Here is a 17,205-nt window from a genome sequence, read left to right as displayed (position 1 = left end):
ATAATTCTTTGCTAAATTGATACAGAATTTTTATGAACACATTAAAAAAAAATCATAGCAAAGTGGAGATTTTTTTAAAGGAACACCTAATATGAGAAGTTTTGTATTTTTAAAGTTAGACTTTGGCAGAGGGGGTGGGAATATTTAAGGTAGCTGTAATCAAAACTCATTCAAAATAAGAATTTGTCTCAGATGACATGAATACCACAATAATTTCTGTAATACATTCACATATACACTTGAGCTCAGGAAAGTAACAAAATACCCTCAAAGCAAAAAAACCACAACATTCAATTGTGGCTCAATTTATTTTCCCTGACAAACTGTACTGTGGACTAGCAAACTATAATACCCCACTTAAAAAATGCAAAGATTTGACATAGAGTTGCTGGAGCGTGTCCAGAGAAGGGCAACGAAGCTGGTGAAGGGTCTGGAGCACAAGTCTTGTGAGAAGCAGCTGAGGGAACTGGGAATGTTTAGCCTGGAGAAGAGGAGGCTGAGGGGAGACCTTATCGCTCTCTACAACTACCTGAAAGGAGGTTGTAGTGAGGTGGGTGTTGGTCTCTTCTCCCAAGTAGTTAGCAGCAGGACAAGAGGAAATGGGCTCAAGCTGCGCCAGGGGAAGTTTAGATTGGATATTAGGAAAAATTTCTTCACGGAAAGGGTAGTCAAGCATTGGAAAAGGCTGCCCAGAGAGGTGGTGGAGTCACCATCCCTAGGAGTGTTCAAAAAACATGCAGACCTGGCACTTTGGGACATGATTTAGTGGGCATGGTGGTCTTGGGTTGATGGTTGGACTGATGATCTTAGAGATCCTTTCCAACCTTAATGATTCCTAGTTTCTACTTTCATTAAAAAATAATCCAGCCACCAAGCCAGGAAACATGAAAATAATTATTACTCTACCCTTAACTGGTTTAGTGGTGGACTTGGTAGTGTTAGGTTAATGGTTGGACTGGATAATCTTAGAGGTCTTTTCCAACCTAAATGATTCTATGATAAGATTAAATCTAGCTTTTGTTATTCTGACTTTAAAAAGAATAAAAACTTGCATCAAATATTGCAATATGAAGAATGGAAAATGGTTCAAAATCAAATTCAAACAGAGAACTAGCTTTAGCAAAGCAGGAAAAATTATTCTTAACAGTGTGACTGAAATTTAGCCTTTTGCTCTACAGCTCAAAAAAAAATTCTATTCCCAGTATAAGGGCAGCCCAACCAGAATCCTCCCAGAAAGCTGTTGGCTATGAGAAGAGCTACTTGGGACAGCAATTTAGCATATATTAGCTATTTAACTCTGGAGTCCCAATTCAGTTTTTAGCACAGGCTATCTTCATGCACAAATCCTGAGTATGCTGCTCAAAATGTCCAATTATAAGCTTCAGCATTACTGCACTGGAGTAACATCTGACAAGTTTGACACAATAGACACCCAATACCCAGCTTTTCACTTCCTCAGGAATTTTAGTGGCATCCTTTAGAAATGGTTAAGTTTTTTCCTATTAGTTTTACCAGAAAGCTTCAGGTTTTCTTATCTGTGTGTTCTGTTCTGAGCTAAGCAACATCTGAACTCATTATTTTTATTTGACATTTATTATCTTGTTAAATACTGTCATATTTAATTCCACCACTCCTAGACTGTGGTAGAACTCAGTACTTTCTATATTGTGAGAAGAATATCAAACAATTTTGAAGTAGGCTTTTTTCCCATAAAATGTCAGCGAGGTCATAGCCCCCAAAACCCATCTTCAGAAGCTCCTGACATTTTGAGTAGTCTTCATTTAACTCAAGCAAAGGAAAAAAAACCTGAAACTGCTAGAAATAATGAAGAATACTAAACTCCATTTATATTTTTCTACATTGTTTAAAAGAAGATTGACAATGTAGAACAATGTGAATATTATCTAAGGATGAAGAGCATGTTTTTCAACAGTAAGAATAGTACCCATCTTAGGGTAAGGGAGAAACCAGAATTAGAATCTGGGAAGAGAAGCTCAGAAAAGGACCGTTTGAAGACTCAGCATTAGTTTTGATGAGACAGCTTGAATTTGGCATATAAATCCATCCACTTCAGATTGTAGCTACAAGAAGGTGCTCTACAGAGAAGCCAAACCTCACATGGGAGGAGACCAGAGGTGAAATAAAAAAAAGATATGGTACTTACATGCTGCAAAGAGCTCAACCCAAAATACAGTACACCCATTGGTGTCTCCCAGGAACATCCATTTTTATGAGGCTGAGGACAATAAAACCTAGATAAGCTACACAAATCCCCAAAGATTTAGAACATCCCTGGAAAAAGTAAGAGAGCTGAGTTAAGACTCAAGAAGCAAATGTGGGATGCTCAGGAGAAAAATTAACACAGTAAATTTAACACAGAGACCGCTGTAAGAAAGAGACAATAACTAAGCTGCTTGCCCCATAAGACAAAAGGAAAGGTACAAAGGTACCTTGGAAAAGTAAACTGTGTAACAAAATCTCACTTAATCCCTCTGTCTGAAGGAACCAATAATGAGCACTCCTGTCCAAAGTTCGTAACAAGCAAATCTAAATACAGAGTAATGAGAAAAGGAAGTATGTAGTGAAATGATGTCAATTTCCTAAGTATTATGGAATAAAGATAACCAAAATGGCCACACAGCATCTTGGAGAGTACTGGAATAGCCCACCTACAACAGTTTAAGGGCCAACGGCTTCTGTATTTTGGTAACACTTTGCAAAGTGTTACTATACTTAAACAGGATTCAATAGGAGACACAAGTATCAAACTAGATGTCCTCATGGCAATTTGAGCTAAAAGTGACCAAAAATCAGTCTGGAAAGATCTGGCAGTTACAATTGTTCAGAACTTGAGGAAAAACACAATGGAGCAAAATCCATAAATAATGTGGTTTCACATAAAATGGGGACTCCTACTGCCAGTGTTACCGAAGACAAGAATGCTTATCACAAGATGGCTGGCAGAATAAATTTTCACCTGCTGCATTAAGGTAAAGCATTAAGGCCAAGCACTTTAGAGACTTACGGTAAAGCCCTCTGTGCAAAAGCAAATTTTGGTCCAAGCTTCCAAGAGAACATTTTTCTAAAAAAAATATGCTAAAAGGCATATATAAACATCACCATGATTATGAAACATGTATTGAAATTTATAAAACTAATATTTGTACTGAGGAAACCACTGAGGCTTGTAGCCCATGTCAAAAATAAAGTCAAACAGATGGAAAAAAAAAAAAAAATACTGTTGTCATATGAAAAATCCTATCTCTGGAATGCCATGGGCAAAATTTTGATTATGTTGATTTGGGGTTTGCAGGGGGACACAAGGAAATCAAACCATAAAGCTGTAAGACTTTGGTAATTTTTTTTTCTACATGATTGTCCTCCCTGTCATGAAATAACCTAATGAGAAGATGCTACTACAGACAACATGATCCTGCATATCAATTCTATTATTTTACTAGTCTGCTGTATCTGACATAAGATGTTCTGTAGTAAACAGTACCACTGAACTATGGCTTAAGTAATGTATAGGGAAGTAGAGGCTGCTGCTCTCTACTCAGCTGCAGACTCAACAGAATACTTTCTCAGTATAATCTCAGCATATCTAACTTTTCTTCTGTGAAACTCCCTAAGGCTGGATAAAGTGTTCACCATCATCTCATCCTTGGCCTGAGAAATTATTAATTGTAGGCATGGTAGTACTCATGTACTTTGAACCACACTTCTGGCAGAAGATGAATTACATTTAATTTGGGGGATACACCAGGATGCTTGGAAATTCCAGCACCTGAGTAAGTTTATCTCTATGGATGTAAGCCATAGAGGAGTCACCACTTCTGGAACAGTCAGCCTTGAAGTATGCATCACCATGAGAGTACCATCTTCTTTTCAAAGGAGCATTAGCAGTGTTACACTGAATTATCCATACACTGGGGTACGGACACAGGGTTACAGCCTACAAACATGAATCATCAAATGATGGAAGTGAAAATTTTTCCATAAGCTAGTGCACTACCCTACTGCTATTGTACTAAATAAATCACTTTTTTTAGGTAGGAAAAAAAAATATATATATGTAACCCCAACAACTATTTATCTGCTTGTATGGATGAGAATATAGCAAGAGAAGTATATCAGTTAGATAAGCATTATGGCCTTTAGAGAGGGAAAAAATGCATTCCACTTAATCTCCATTCCGACACCTTCCATGTGCTCTGCTCTGCCTTTCCAAGTTTCCCCCACCAACCAATCCTCCCCTCTCCTAAAGATATGTTATCCAGTCACTTGGCCTTTTCCTCACCACAATGCCTTCTGCTCAACAGTTCTGACATCCTTCTCCAGTAAAGCTGCCAGCTTTAATCCCAGCTCAAGTCTCTGCAGAAAAAATAAAGCACCTCCTCCTCTTCATGGAGCTTCTGAGGATAGAAGAGTATAAAACAGAATGAAAGCGGCCAAGGGTGGGAGGTTCACTACTTATATTAGCTGCTTAGAGGAAGGCTGGGGGAGGCATCAGTTACCAGGGGAAGGAAATACAAAGGAACAAGCTGGAAGAGCAGCACTGAAATGGCAGAATCTGGACAATCCTTCTCATCTGTAACGAGAATACCACCTATATAAACAAATAAAAGTCCAAGTTCACAGCTCATAGCACTAGTATACTCCAATCCAAAGTTTGAAGGCTCTATTATGTAAAGAAAGAAGCAGACAAACTCCATATCTAAAACTTCAATCTGTTCAATGCTACAGTACTACCTTTTAAAATAAAAACCATAAATAAACTATTAACTGGCTGTTGCAACCCAGGGTCACAGAGGTTTTCTGATTCCCTTGGGCTAAATTAAGGTGAAACGACACCAAACAATAGATTAAACGCTCTATTGATGGCAGAAACATCCTGAACTTCGCAAGCATAACAGTAGACACACTGAACTTGGAAAGCGTAATGGTAGGCAACGTGGATTCTAATTGAAATACTTATAAGGAGAAAGGGGGGAGGAGAGAGAGAGTTATCACTACCCTTGGATCCCACAATGATGATGGTAGGCGTGGCAATCCTCCAGTGGTGGGCGCGCACTTGGCTCCTTGGAGTTGTGTCTTTTATTAGGCTAGTCCCCACCTCCAATCCCACCCTCTTGAGAACTTACATGGTTCTTGTTCCAGAATGTTCTTGATCTTCTGGGCAGGCGCCATTGTGGGGGGTGGTCGCGAGGGGTCTTTTGGGTGGTCCTGAACCCCTTCCTCAAATGAACCCTGCATGACCTCTGGCAAGATATGGCGAGTTGTAAGGCACATCAGAATACGGAACCGCGCATCCTCCGACATGCATCCCTGTGCTTTGTGCCAACCAATTTCTCACTTGTGGTTTAGTGTCACCATGCAGATCTTAACTTGTCTCGCCGCAATGTTTGAGACATCAACAAACATCAACTCTTTCAGTCTTTCACACTGGCTAACCATAGTATTCCAAAAGGACTGTAAATATTACTACAAGGAAGATCTCAGTTGTTTACTACAAAATTGGGAGCACCTCTGCAAAATAGATTATTGTGTTTAATTACTGCATAATTTAATACGTATATATGTATGGCAGACACCTATAGTGGGTCTCTGAACACATGAAATACAACAGTATCAAAATTATGCAATTGTTCACAGAAGCTTTTCAGAGAGACTTGAACCTCATTAATTTTTCTTAAATAACCAAAAGCATTTTCAAATGCTTATTAGCAGCTACTTTTATCTATCCATTTTAATTGATTAAAACTTAATTAAAAGCTTCCAGAAGTCCTTATTAAAGGTTCAATGTTTCTAGCTTTCATCAGTTTTATAGCTAAAGTAACTGCACATTTTACACCTATTAAATCAGAATTTAATTCTTCACTTTATTGTTTTAATTTTCTTCTCCATATCCTTTTCTGTACTGCTACCCCCTTCACAACTTCCCTCACAATCTTCCATCATTTTTCTCTCCTTTTTCCACCTTTCCTGCATTTTCTGTTCCTTTTTCCCCATTCTTCCCTCTCTCCATCCTACTTCATTGTTATTTATAAAAAATGTTTAAAGGCTGTGAGAAGGGACAGAGGTGAACTGTCAAGAGCCGGAAAGTTGCAGCCAAAAGTTGGTATTAGCTTCTAATTATCTTCTATCTCCAACTCAGGAGTTCTGTCCTGGTTTCAGCTGGGATAGAGTTAATTTTCTTCCTAGTAGCTGGCATAGTGCTGTGGTTTGGATTTAGTAGGAGAAGAATACTGATAACACACTGATGGTTTAGTTGTTGCTAAGTACTGCTTATGCTGGTCAAGGACTTTTCAGCTTCCCATGCTCTGCCAGGTGCACAAGAAGCTGGGAGGGGGCACAGCCAGGACAGCTGTCCCAAACTGGCCAAAGGGCTATTCCATACCATATGGCATCATGCTCAGTATATAAAATGGGGGGAGTTGGCCGGGGAGCAGCGATCGCTGCTCGGGGACTGGCTGGGCACGGGCCAGCCCACTCGGCTCAGTGGTGAGCAATTGCACTGTGCATCACTTGCTTCATATATTATTACTACTACTACTACTACTATTTTACTTTATTTCATTTATTAAACTGTTCTTATCTCAACCCACGAGTTTTCTCACTTTTACTCTTCCGATTCTCTCCCCCATCCCAGGAGGGGGAGTGAGTGAGCAGCTGCGTGGTGCTTAGTTGCTGGCTGGGGCTAAACCACGACAACTTAAGTGTTTGGATAGATGCAGAATCATATCAAGCTCATGCTTTGTGTCTAAACCAAGCTGGTCCATTTCTGTTTTCTGATGAAGACGCCTCCTTCCACTTCCACCACAAGAAGCACTTGGATAGTTGACAGTACAAACATTCCTTATGAAAAAAAAGCATTTCCTCAATCTTTGTAACAGTGGAAAAAACTTAGTCTTCTCCCTTGCACCTGACCTATCATTTCAGATTATTCATACACTTTGGAGCAGCAAGAATATTTTCATACTGGAACAGATGGTTTGTGTATTCTAACAAGCTGGTACTGTATGAACACCACTGTATATCCATGTTACCTACTTTGTTACTCTTCCTTTTCTGAAAGACTAAACCGTGAGGTAACAGGAGCACCTGTTTTCCCATGTTCCCTGCTGACCTATGGATCCCTTTGCTTTTTGACTGATCGTTAAAATGCTTCTTACAGGATTTTGCACAACCTGATCTGTTGGTGTTTACACTAAACCATTTGCAGCAAAGAACAAACCAACCACCCCAATAACAGCAGCAACACAGTATCTGGAGCACCCCTAACAAACAAAACAGAATTAGAATAAATTACAGGACATTCTGCAATAGTGTGTTTACAGAGACAGAACAACCTTCTTGTTAAACAGGAGTGTGTAAGATCAGGAAAAAGAGTCCACATAATATAAGAATTGAGCATGGCAGATTACCCGCCAATGGCTTTTGAGCATAACAATAAATGGATATACAGTTCATATATTTACCTTGATCTACAAGTATGAGGAGGAAGTTCTTTCAAATTTTAAAATGGGCTAAAGTAAAGCCCACTAGTTTGCACACAAATATTAGTGAAATAATTGCAAACAGGTACCTGTGGGAAAGCTAAATCTATGGACAGCTCTACAGTCCTATGGATATACCAGGATAATAAGCATCATTTACCAAAATTAACTCTCCATTTTCCTGTTGAATAGCTATCTGAAGACAGGGATGGAGAAAGGTCTCTTGGAATCCTCCTTGACTTTATCATTCCTTAATTACCCTTCAAACACCAACAGAAAAGCCTGTAAGTCACTTCAGAGTTTGGTGCTGCTCATTTCAGCAGAACTGGGGAAAAATCAGTTAAGTTGCAAATTGGAAAGTCAGGGAGCCAGCTTCATAGCTGCAGCAAATCAGCATAGTCCTAAGTATTTAGGAAAAATAAAGTCTCAGTCTTTCCCCAGCTAGAGCTCACGCTCTGAACCCAGAGGACATGCGGCACAAACCCCAGATGACACCAAGAAGTTCTTACCACAATCTCAAAAAAAACAAAATGCAAGAAACAAATTTGTGTAGAAACATTCAGAAAAATCAGCAATATGAGCCCACCTTATCAGAAATACAGAGCATAAAAATTTACACCATGGGAGGTAACTCTAGATTTTTTTCAACACCAAAAAAGCCATTTTTGAAACATACACACAGACTCCCTGATTTCATGGCATGTTCTTTAACTTCAAGCATTTGAAAAAGAGCTTTGAAACATACATTTGAATCCTAGGGAGCATTAAACTAGGGGAATATGCCAAGAGGGGATTTGTTTTTTTTCTTCAGTGCTCACATCTCCTAGGAAAACTATTTTTCCTCTAATTCGCAGTGCTGCTCTTTGGAAGTTGACTGATTATGAGCCACGGGCTTCGATCCCTACTTTTCTTTTTGCTGAAGACATACCAGCCTTCACCAGTTAGCAAATCTAAACTGCTTCTGCTAAAAGAAGTAGAATTCTTTTCTTTCCAGATCCAAAGCAGAGCTAAAAGGAGGAATGCAGATTTTAATAAATCTTTTACAGACTAGCATGAAGTAGTACTTTTTTTCCAACAGCTACACCAATTCCCAGAATTCAAAGTATTTTATAAATCAAAAGCTTTTGAGGTTTACATCTTTTGGTATAACCTCTACAACAAGAAATGGTTGCTAGAGTATCTAATGAACACTTCAACAGGTGCAGAGAAATTCAAAGGCAGCAGTGACCTGCGCTGTGTCTTCTAGGTTTTGGATCATGCTAGCCCAAGAAGAACAAACAGGAATGCCCATTGCCAGCAGAGCATTTGAAGTTTTAAAGAGGTCTTTGGTTATATCACATGCAGCCATATATGACCATCAAAACTTTATATCATCTCATTTCAATGTGGATGGTCTTCACTATTACCATATTAGCATTATTATGAGTTTCACTTGATAAATTTTTCACTATTCAAACTAAAAAAATTCCATTTTAACAGCAGAACTTGTGAAATCAGGAACAGGCATAAATTATTCCAGGAGTCGGGGCGGGGGGGGGGGGAGGGTGCGAATTGGAAGGTTTTTTTAATCTGCTGAAAGTCTTAGATAATTTTTTTTTCATAGTTTTTATTAGTTCCGGTCCTTTTTAGGATAAGGAAATAGTTGTACTCATTTCCAGCAGGATTCTAATTAAAATATGACAGGATTTACAGAGGACTGTAATAACCAGGATTATTTTTGCCTGGAAATTTAAAAAGAATAATTTCATATTACAAGTAATAAGAATAATACACATTTCTTATAAAGCTCTTTTCACTTAGAGATCTGAAAGATTAGAATGAAATTCAGCATTAGTCTACATCTTACAGATGGAAGTTTTAGAAGGTATTCATTGAATGTATATAGTACAAGGAAGAAACAAGTCAAAACTCCCTGTACTATGCACCTCAGAACTTTACCCAAGTACCAAGGTTTTCCATTTCTCTGGTCAGACTGCATAGTCCTTATCGGTTTATACAGCCAAAGACTATACTCTAGCATCATTAAAGCTCCCTACTTTACACACTTCATTTTAGAAATGGTCTGCTTCCTCACTTATTCTGATACTGTGTGCTGATACTCCTAACCCTGTGCTACAATACCCCTGCAAGGACTGAAAAATGCAAGGTGAACAAAGGATGAATGCATACCCTCACATTGCTTACGCAGGACCAGCCTGCAAACCAGCTTTTTTTTTTTTTCTATCATGCATGCTTTAATAACACCTCAAATTTTTGAGGAAAACACTTTTTATTTATTTATTCTCAGAAGTTTTTAGAAGAAAAATGTATATTCTGAGGTCAGCCGTGAGGACACTGAATTTCCCTTCAAACAGAGCAGTTAGTTGCAGAAAAGAGATTTAAATTGAAACAGTTAAAACCTGCTTGTTTTTGAAAAGGCACTCTTATGCTGAACTGAAGTGCTGGGTAAGTGCAGTGACCCTGCGGCTCAAGAAAATGCTGTTTCATCTAGGCAGTACATTTAGCCTATAGTACAGCTGCAAGGCGCAGAAAGGTGTGACGCATTCCTATTTTAATAAAGCTTGGAGAGGAACTACCAAAGAACAGCTACAATTATGCATTCTAAAATAAGACCCAACACATCTCATACTCTGAGCTTGAAACCTCTGTCCTCAGATGTCATGGAGAAACCATCTGACTCTTATGGCATTGCTTTGGTGGGCTAGGTAGATATTCACCCTTTCTTAGGGGTCTTATGCACTGGTCACTATTGATCGTATCAGATTTTATAGACTATTAAATAGCCCAGCATGCTATAGCAAATCTGTCAGTATATACTGTCTGCATATTGCTTAAAGGAGAAAAGCATGCATCTAATGCATAAGAATCCGATATATCTGTTGGGCCAGACTAGCCCCTTCCCAGAAGGTGCTAGGATATGAAGCTCTGTTTTGGCATGTGGAGCCCAATCATGCCACCTCCTGGTTACGAGCGGCCACTCTATTCTACACATTACACAGGTGTTCCGTGCTTGGGAAGTTAACAGTTGACTGGGATTTTCTACTCAGCTATCCAGCTATTCTGCCTTCTCTTGGTACTGACTGCAAATATTATCACATTTTTAAACTCAAGAATTTGGAAAAATCTACTTTGAGGCATAAGAGAGATGGACGATTACAGCAGGCGTTCCCTGAATGTATACACCAAGGAGAGTAAGTATGAAAGAAATTTACTAAAAGAATTCCCAGGACAAATGAAAAACACTCTTCTTCCAAGGAAAACATTCATGTTGCCAAAAACCAGTGCACTCTGTTGATGAGGCTGTGGCCATCCAGATAAGCCTCAGCAAATGCCTTTGACCTTCCCTGAAACAGTTGATACTAAATTCTGCTATTCACACTTGAATTGTGCCTTAAGCAGCTCCACCGATTCAAATAGCACCAGTTAGAGTGAAGCACTTTTTTCTTTTTTTTTTTTTTTTTTTTTAACACAAGGGTATCAGAATCTAACCTTCAGTTATTGCATTTATATTGTTCCCTTTTTGTAAGAGAATTTACTGTGTCTCAAAGTACATGTTTTCTAAGATCACAGATCAAACAGTCCTAAGCTGCCTCAGATGTCTGAAAGGGAGAGACTCTTATTATTTATTTTTTTTAATCACATCTTTTTTTTTTTTTCCTTCCCTTAAGGAAGCCCAGCTTTTATGACTAACAACTTAGGGTCAATAGAAACACTTACAAAGGTTGCTTTGTTATACTCATTCTGACATTTTATAGTATTTTGTTTTCCCTAAATCCAGTTATCGCCTGGGATTCATCTGCATTACATTCTGCAAGGCAAAAGCACTTCCTAACATTATGAACACATACCATGTTGTCACACCACAATAAAAAAAAAACACTATTGACCTTTTAAAAAAACATTAGAAAAGCAAAACTCATCACTCAGTTCTAAAACCTGCAGTATATTCTACTGATTTTCATGATTACAAAGATATTAGCTGCATCAGTCAATATATTATATTTGTATAAGGACTGCCTGATAGCCCACTAATGGCAATAGAAAAATCCCCATTAACTTCAGTGAGATTTGCACCAAGTCTATAATGGCTAGCATATCGCTGCTTTATAGAAATCGTAAGTACCTTGTATTCGTCTAGAGTTTGCACTGATATTACTCCTTTTTTATTGAAAAAGATCCAAACGATAGACATATAAATCTAGTTTCTAATGAAACCAGGATATCCAAAATACATGCTCTAAACATTAGCATGTCTCCTGAGTCAATCTTCCAGTTATTTACACTGCATTTCTTGGGACAGCAAAGTAAACGATGATTAATATAAACTATTTTGTGAACACAGATTTCTTCTCACCTGACGTAAACATCAGGAAAAAAAGAAACAATAAGCAGAAAAGTGACTGCTCACAGATTAATATTAATGTATGAATTTACACTAACATTTTACATTAATCTTATTTTAATCCAAAGGCTTGTTTAAACAGAGGAAACTAATTAATTTGCAAATATATTTTCACAAGCAGTTTTCAATGGAAACTTTGATAAACAATAAAAAGTATCAGAGGCCTGACTTTAGCAGGTCACAGCTTTGACCAACAGTCTTTCACATCTTGGGCTAAGGATATGATTGTCATATTCTATATTGCCAAGACAAATAATTTTCATATAGCGACCTTATTATTGCCCCAGGTTTTCAATAGAAACACACAGTTATGAACTAAATCTGCCTTCCTATATGAAATGCAAATTAATTTCCAAGAGTCCAAAGAAATCCAAAACCCACATAAGCCAATATATTAGTTGAAATCCTGAACATAAGACAAAATTAATTTGCATTACATCAACAGTTTTCAGGCTAGCTAGAACAATTATTGCAGGCTTGTATGAAAGACTGTACTAATGCTCATTGAGTGTAAAGGCTAAGTAATTATATACCTTTTGAATAATCATGCCCTGTCCTACAAGGAGCTTTATGACGCCAAGCTATGAGTCTAATTGATACGACCGGAGGTTTAACAAACTCATGCTACGACACGTGGAATAATCTAGAGACTTAACTCAAGATTAAAGTTAAAGGCCTGATTCTCATTGCCTTCAGAATGCCAACTGAAAGTCTGAGGTCAATTGTACTGTCATTACATAGACAGAAATTAGCTACCTCATTACCCAAGTAATGCTGATATTTCCATGGGGAGAGATGCTCTTACTTTGGCCAGCTCTTTCCAATAGATCTTTTTTCCTTTATCTTTATATTGCAAAACACGTAGCTGGCTTTAATAATACACTATGCAAGATATTCCAAAGCCACACACATATACACACAGACATATATAAAATTTGCTTGTCCCCAAAAGTATATACACAATTAGCTGACACTTTGGCTTATTAAAAATAACACTGACATAAAACAAACTTTTAAACTATCAAACAGTTCCAGCCAGTTGTAGCTTTCCATGTCATCCACACCTTCACAGCTAAAGTCACACGCTTGTTTTTATATTCATAATCATAGACACCTTACACAAAGCAATAAATACTTACATACATGCAAAAATAGCACACATAAGTATCTCATTAGCTACCATGGCAGGAAGCAGCACTAGAACAGAGAGGCTCTCAATTCTCACTGGAGCTTTAGAGTGTGCTGTGGCATAAGCACAAATTAGGTACAAAAGGTACTGCTCAAGAACACACTCTTCATTTTTCACATTTTTCACCTGACCAAGCATTATCTGACCTCACACAGTGATCGGGGTATCTCCTTACTAGAAGCAGTACAATCTTACCTAAGAAAATCACCACCTGTAACCAGTTTACAACAAAATCATTTAAAACTATCCATGAAACAACGTGATTCTTCCAGCTCTTACAACAGCCTGGTACACAAAATAGTTCAGTTCATACAGAAAAACCCTCTCCAACAGATGGAGATTTGTCTATTCTTTAGAGTTTGGCTAACAATTAAAACAGGTCTTTTGTTTTCATTGCTGACTGGATTATATTATCAGAATAAATACGTTCAATAATTTTCGCAAAAGTTTGAATAAATTAATATGGACTGAGGTAAATATCACCAACCATTCACACTTCACAAGTTCTTCTAACAAATGACTTATAAATGGCTTTTCCATTTCTAATACTGTAATAATCATTTAGGAGCTATTTTTATATGAAACAGTTAATGACCCGGGGGGAAATAAAAGTATCTTCTGATTAAAGCACTAGACTAGTCATTTAGAGACTCGGTTCATTTTCAAAATCCACCCCAGATTCCCTCTGTGACTTTTAGAGAAATTATTTGTTTTATGCCTTCATACTTTGTATCTAAGAAGCACTAGTACCTTTTTCCTCTCCTTTCTTTGTGTTGTTTGGTAATTATGCAAATTCTCTGCCACGGGAAGTGTCCCTTTTCTGTGGGTTTCACCAGACATTGCACCATGGAGGCTCTAACCAGATAAAGGACTAAAGTAATTTCTATTTATCCTTCAGTGGTAAGGGGTAAATAGCTACTGATTCAAGTATGCATCTGACACAGGTCAACCTGTAGGACACAGACCTACGTATTAAAAAATGTCAGTAATTTGTTGGTTTTTAAAATAAGTACACCAAAATGCACACACACACCCCCCCCCAAAAAAAACCCAAGCAAACAAAAAAAAACCTATTAATGGGGGGAAAACATGGGCTCTTACCCTTACAAGTAAATCCAGTGTCATAAATGCAAATTATTTCTGCAATGCTTATCACTCGTGTGCCCTTCTGCAGTTTCACACAGCAGCATGTGTCTTCTCAACCTCAGGTTTTAGCAACTGACATGAAAAATCACAACACTTTCAAGTCAGAGTGAATGCTTGAGGCTCTCGACTCTGAAGCAAAAAGCTTTAAATCTACAATTACGCATTCTATGCAAAATCTACTGGCAATCAAAAAAGCTTAGTACACCATAAAAGTAACACCTGGCTGCTATTGTTCTCTATGTGGCTGATCGTACATTATATTTTAAAGAACTGAAATCCAGAGTCTGGAAGCATCGCTTCATCGCGGGCATAACCTAGAAATACAGTACTACACAGATCCTTGCACTACTGTCCCATGTTCTTCTGGCACCCAAAAAAAATCCTGCCAGTTCTATACATTTCCTTTCTATTTATACCCAGCAGCAACCAGTGCCTTAATTCTTGTTTCCTTAACTAGTTATACTCTTACCTTGATGAAAATGTTTTAACAGTCATCATATGTTAGACTCTAAAACGAATCTCTAGAAAGCTTGACAGATGGTGTTTTGAAGGATAATGCCAGGTATCTGGTGTGAATTTGACATTAGCATTCCCTACAGACAACTCACCTTCATCTTTTAAAAATCCACTAAAATATACGTAGTCCTGGTTATACTAAGAAGGAATGAGAAAACTAATCGTTTATTCAATCTCACAGTTGCCCAAAATGCAATTTCTGCATGGACTTGATGCCTGTAAACACCTATTTTTCTCTCCTTTTTTCAACTTTACTCCGCACACTTTCGATTTTGTCCTTCATGCATTTTGTTTCTTTCCCAATGTATACGTGCACACTCTCAGTAGACACCTCCCCCCTCTGGGAAAAGATCGAACTGCAAGGTGCAAAAATTACATCCCTCTGAGACATAAGGACTTTGTTTATCGTATGTTTACTAGAAAAACAACTGTAAAGAGTAGCATGGCTGCCTCTTCAGCAGCAAAGTAGCTATGACAAAAGTGTACTAAATGTGTCAGTATTCATACCGAATTTCCAAGCTACCAAACAGGAGCACTCTAACAAAAACTGCACTCAGTATCTTCATGCACAATCAATAAACCATATATTAAGGAAAGACAATATAAAGACTGCTGACACAGAAAGACACTTATTGATGGCACTGTAAGTTTTAATTAGTTATGATTTTCCTTAAGACATAACAGAACTTTGGAAATTATTCACCATCTCTGAATGTGAGTTTATTTGAATTTGTGACTCTCTCAAGGGCCTAACCATACATTTCTTTGCCTTAGTCTCATTTCAGGGCTTGACAGGTTGTCTTGATTTATGCATCATTATTTACCGCTACTTTTTGACATTAGGTTCCCAAGTTAAGAGGGATTTTTAAAATGCGTATTATAAACCTCAGAAGAAACAAGAAGTATAAGGGGAACTTACTGGATTACACTTCTTTAAAAGTTGAAGTGCTGCACCACAAGGCCCGCACTCAATAAGCGTATTGAGCAGTTATTAAAAGGGAGACTAAATTATAAACTTTTTAAAGACTCTCCAGCTGAACTAGTTCAACTAAAGCAAGGAAAGCAGAGGGAATTAAAATGAGTAACAAAGTGTTACAAGCGGTCTGTTCTGGACCACCGTGCAATTCCAAGAGAAAAATCATGACGTCCTGGACGAAAGAGGGTCACGAAATCGCTCGGCCGTATCCAATCAACGCTCGGCATCGCGCAGCCCACGAAACCAGTGCCACATTCAGGGCATAACAGCATTACGATATAAACCTTATTACTTAAGCACGGGAAACGAGGCGTAACGAGTTTAGCGAGGAGCCCGCATCTGCCTTTGCGTAAACAGAGCGGGGAACCGCGGAAGCCCTCCCCGCGGCGGCCAGCCGCCCGCAGCCGGGGACGGGCGCTGCCCGCCGGGGGGCGGAGGCGGCCGGAGCCGGGTCCCGCAGCCGGGGCTCCCGCAGCCAGCGGCCCGGCGCGGGGTCCGGCGGGGGCGCTGGGGCACGCCCGCCCCACGGGCTCCCGCTGCCCGGCCCCGGCAGGGGCCACGCGTGGCCGAGCCCCCCACCTCGGCGCCGCGGGCGCCCGCTTCCAACGCCCGCGGCCGGCTGGGAGTGCGGCCCCGCCGCCGCCCACCCGCCCGCAAGCCCCGAGTTCCCCCGCCGGCGCCGACCCCGCGGAGCGGCGGAGCCCCGGGGCGGCCGCTGGGCCGCGGCGGGCGGGAGCGGCGCCTTACCGTCGGCCAGGAGGCGCATGGCGTGAACAAAGGAGGGATCCAGGCTGTCCTTCTCTGCCATCAGCTCGGGCAGGTACTTCTCCTGCTCCATCGCCTCGCGGCCGGGGCGGGCTGCGCGGGCGCCGGCTCGCTCCGCGCCTCCGGTCGCCTCCCCGTCGCCCGCCGCCCTCGGCGCCCCGCGGCTCGCAGGTGCGCCGCGCCGCGCCGCTCCGGCCGCCACTCCCGCGGCGGGGCGGGGCGGGGCGGGGCGGGGCGGGGCGCTGCCCTCGGCGGCCCCGGCGCCGCCTCCGCCGTCCCCTGGCGCCGCGCAGGGGAGGGGGCTGGGGCGTGCGCGGGTCGGCGCGTGCCGCTGCCCGCCCGCCCGCCGCGCGCTGCCGCTTCCCGCCCCCCCCCGCCCCCGCCCGCCACTGAGCGACCCTCGCCCACCGCCGGCCTTAACCAGGGAGGCGGGGCGAGGCGCGCCACGCCCCCCCGCCTCTCCCATTGGTGGCCGAGCCCCGCCGGGCGGGGCCGCAGGCGGGGGACTCGCCGCCCCATTGGCTGCCGCCAGGCGGGCGGCGGGGGCGGGGCGGGGGCCGCGCGCGAAGGGTGGTGCGTGCGCGCGTGTGTCTGTGCGCGCGTGTGTCTGTGCGCGCCTGTGCGCGCATCTGCCTGCGTGTGCCTGTCCGCGCGGGCGGCGCGGGCGGCTGTCTCTGTGCACGTGCCTGCGTCTGCCTGTCCGTGAGCGCGT

The 17,205-nt window shown here is 41.0% G+C and overlaps 1 protein-coding gene across 2 annotated transcripts in view; it reads right to left on the bottom strand.

Moving 5' to 3' along the window:
- The window catches only part of KHDRBS2 (KH RNA binding domain containing, signal transduction associated 2), a 466,021-nt gene extending 449,455 nt beyond the window's left edge, over positions 1-16,566 (bottom strand). For both annotated transcript variants that reach the window (XM_075707793.1, XM_075707794.1), the window contains exon 1: positions 16,476-16,566. In XM_075707793.1, coding sequence (XP_075563908.1) covers positions 16,476-16,566 — 91 coding nt within the window. The remainder of the gene's footprint in view (positions 1-16,475) is intronic.
- Between the last annotated feature and the right edge of the window lie 639 nt (positions 16,567-17,205).

The sequence above is a fragment of the Pelecanus crispus genome, chromosome 3 (assembly GCF_030463565.1).
Source record: "Pelecanus crispus isolate bPelCri1 chromosome 3, bPelCri1.pri, whole genome shotgun sequence".
NCBI classification, from domain to species: Eukaryota; Metazoa; Chordata; class Aves; order Pelecaniformes; family Pelecanidae; genus Pelecanus; species Pelecanus crispus.
This window is presented reverse-complemented; position numbering and strand designations above follow the sequence as displayed.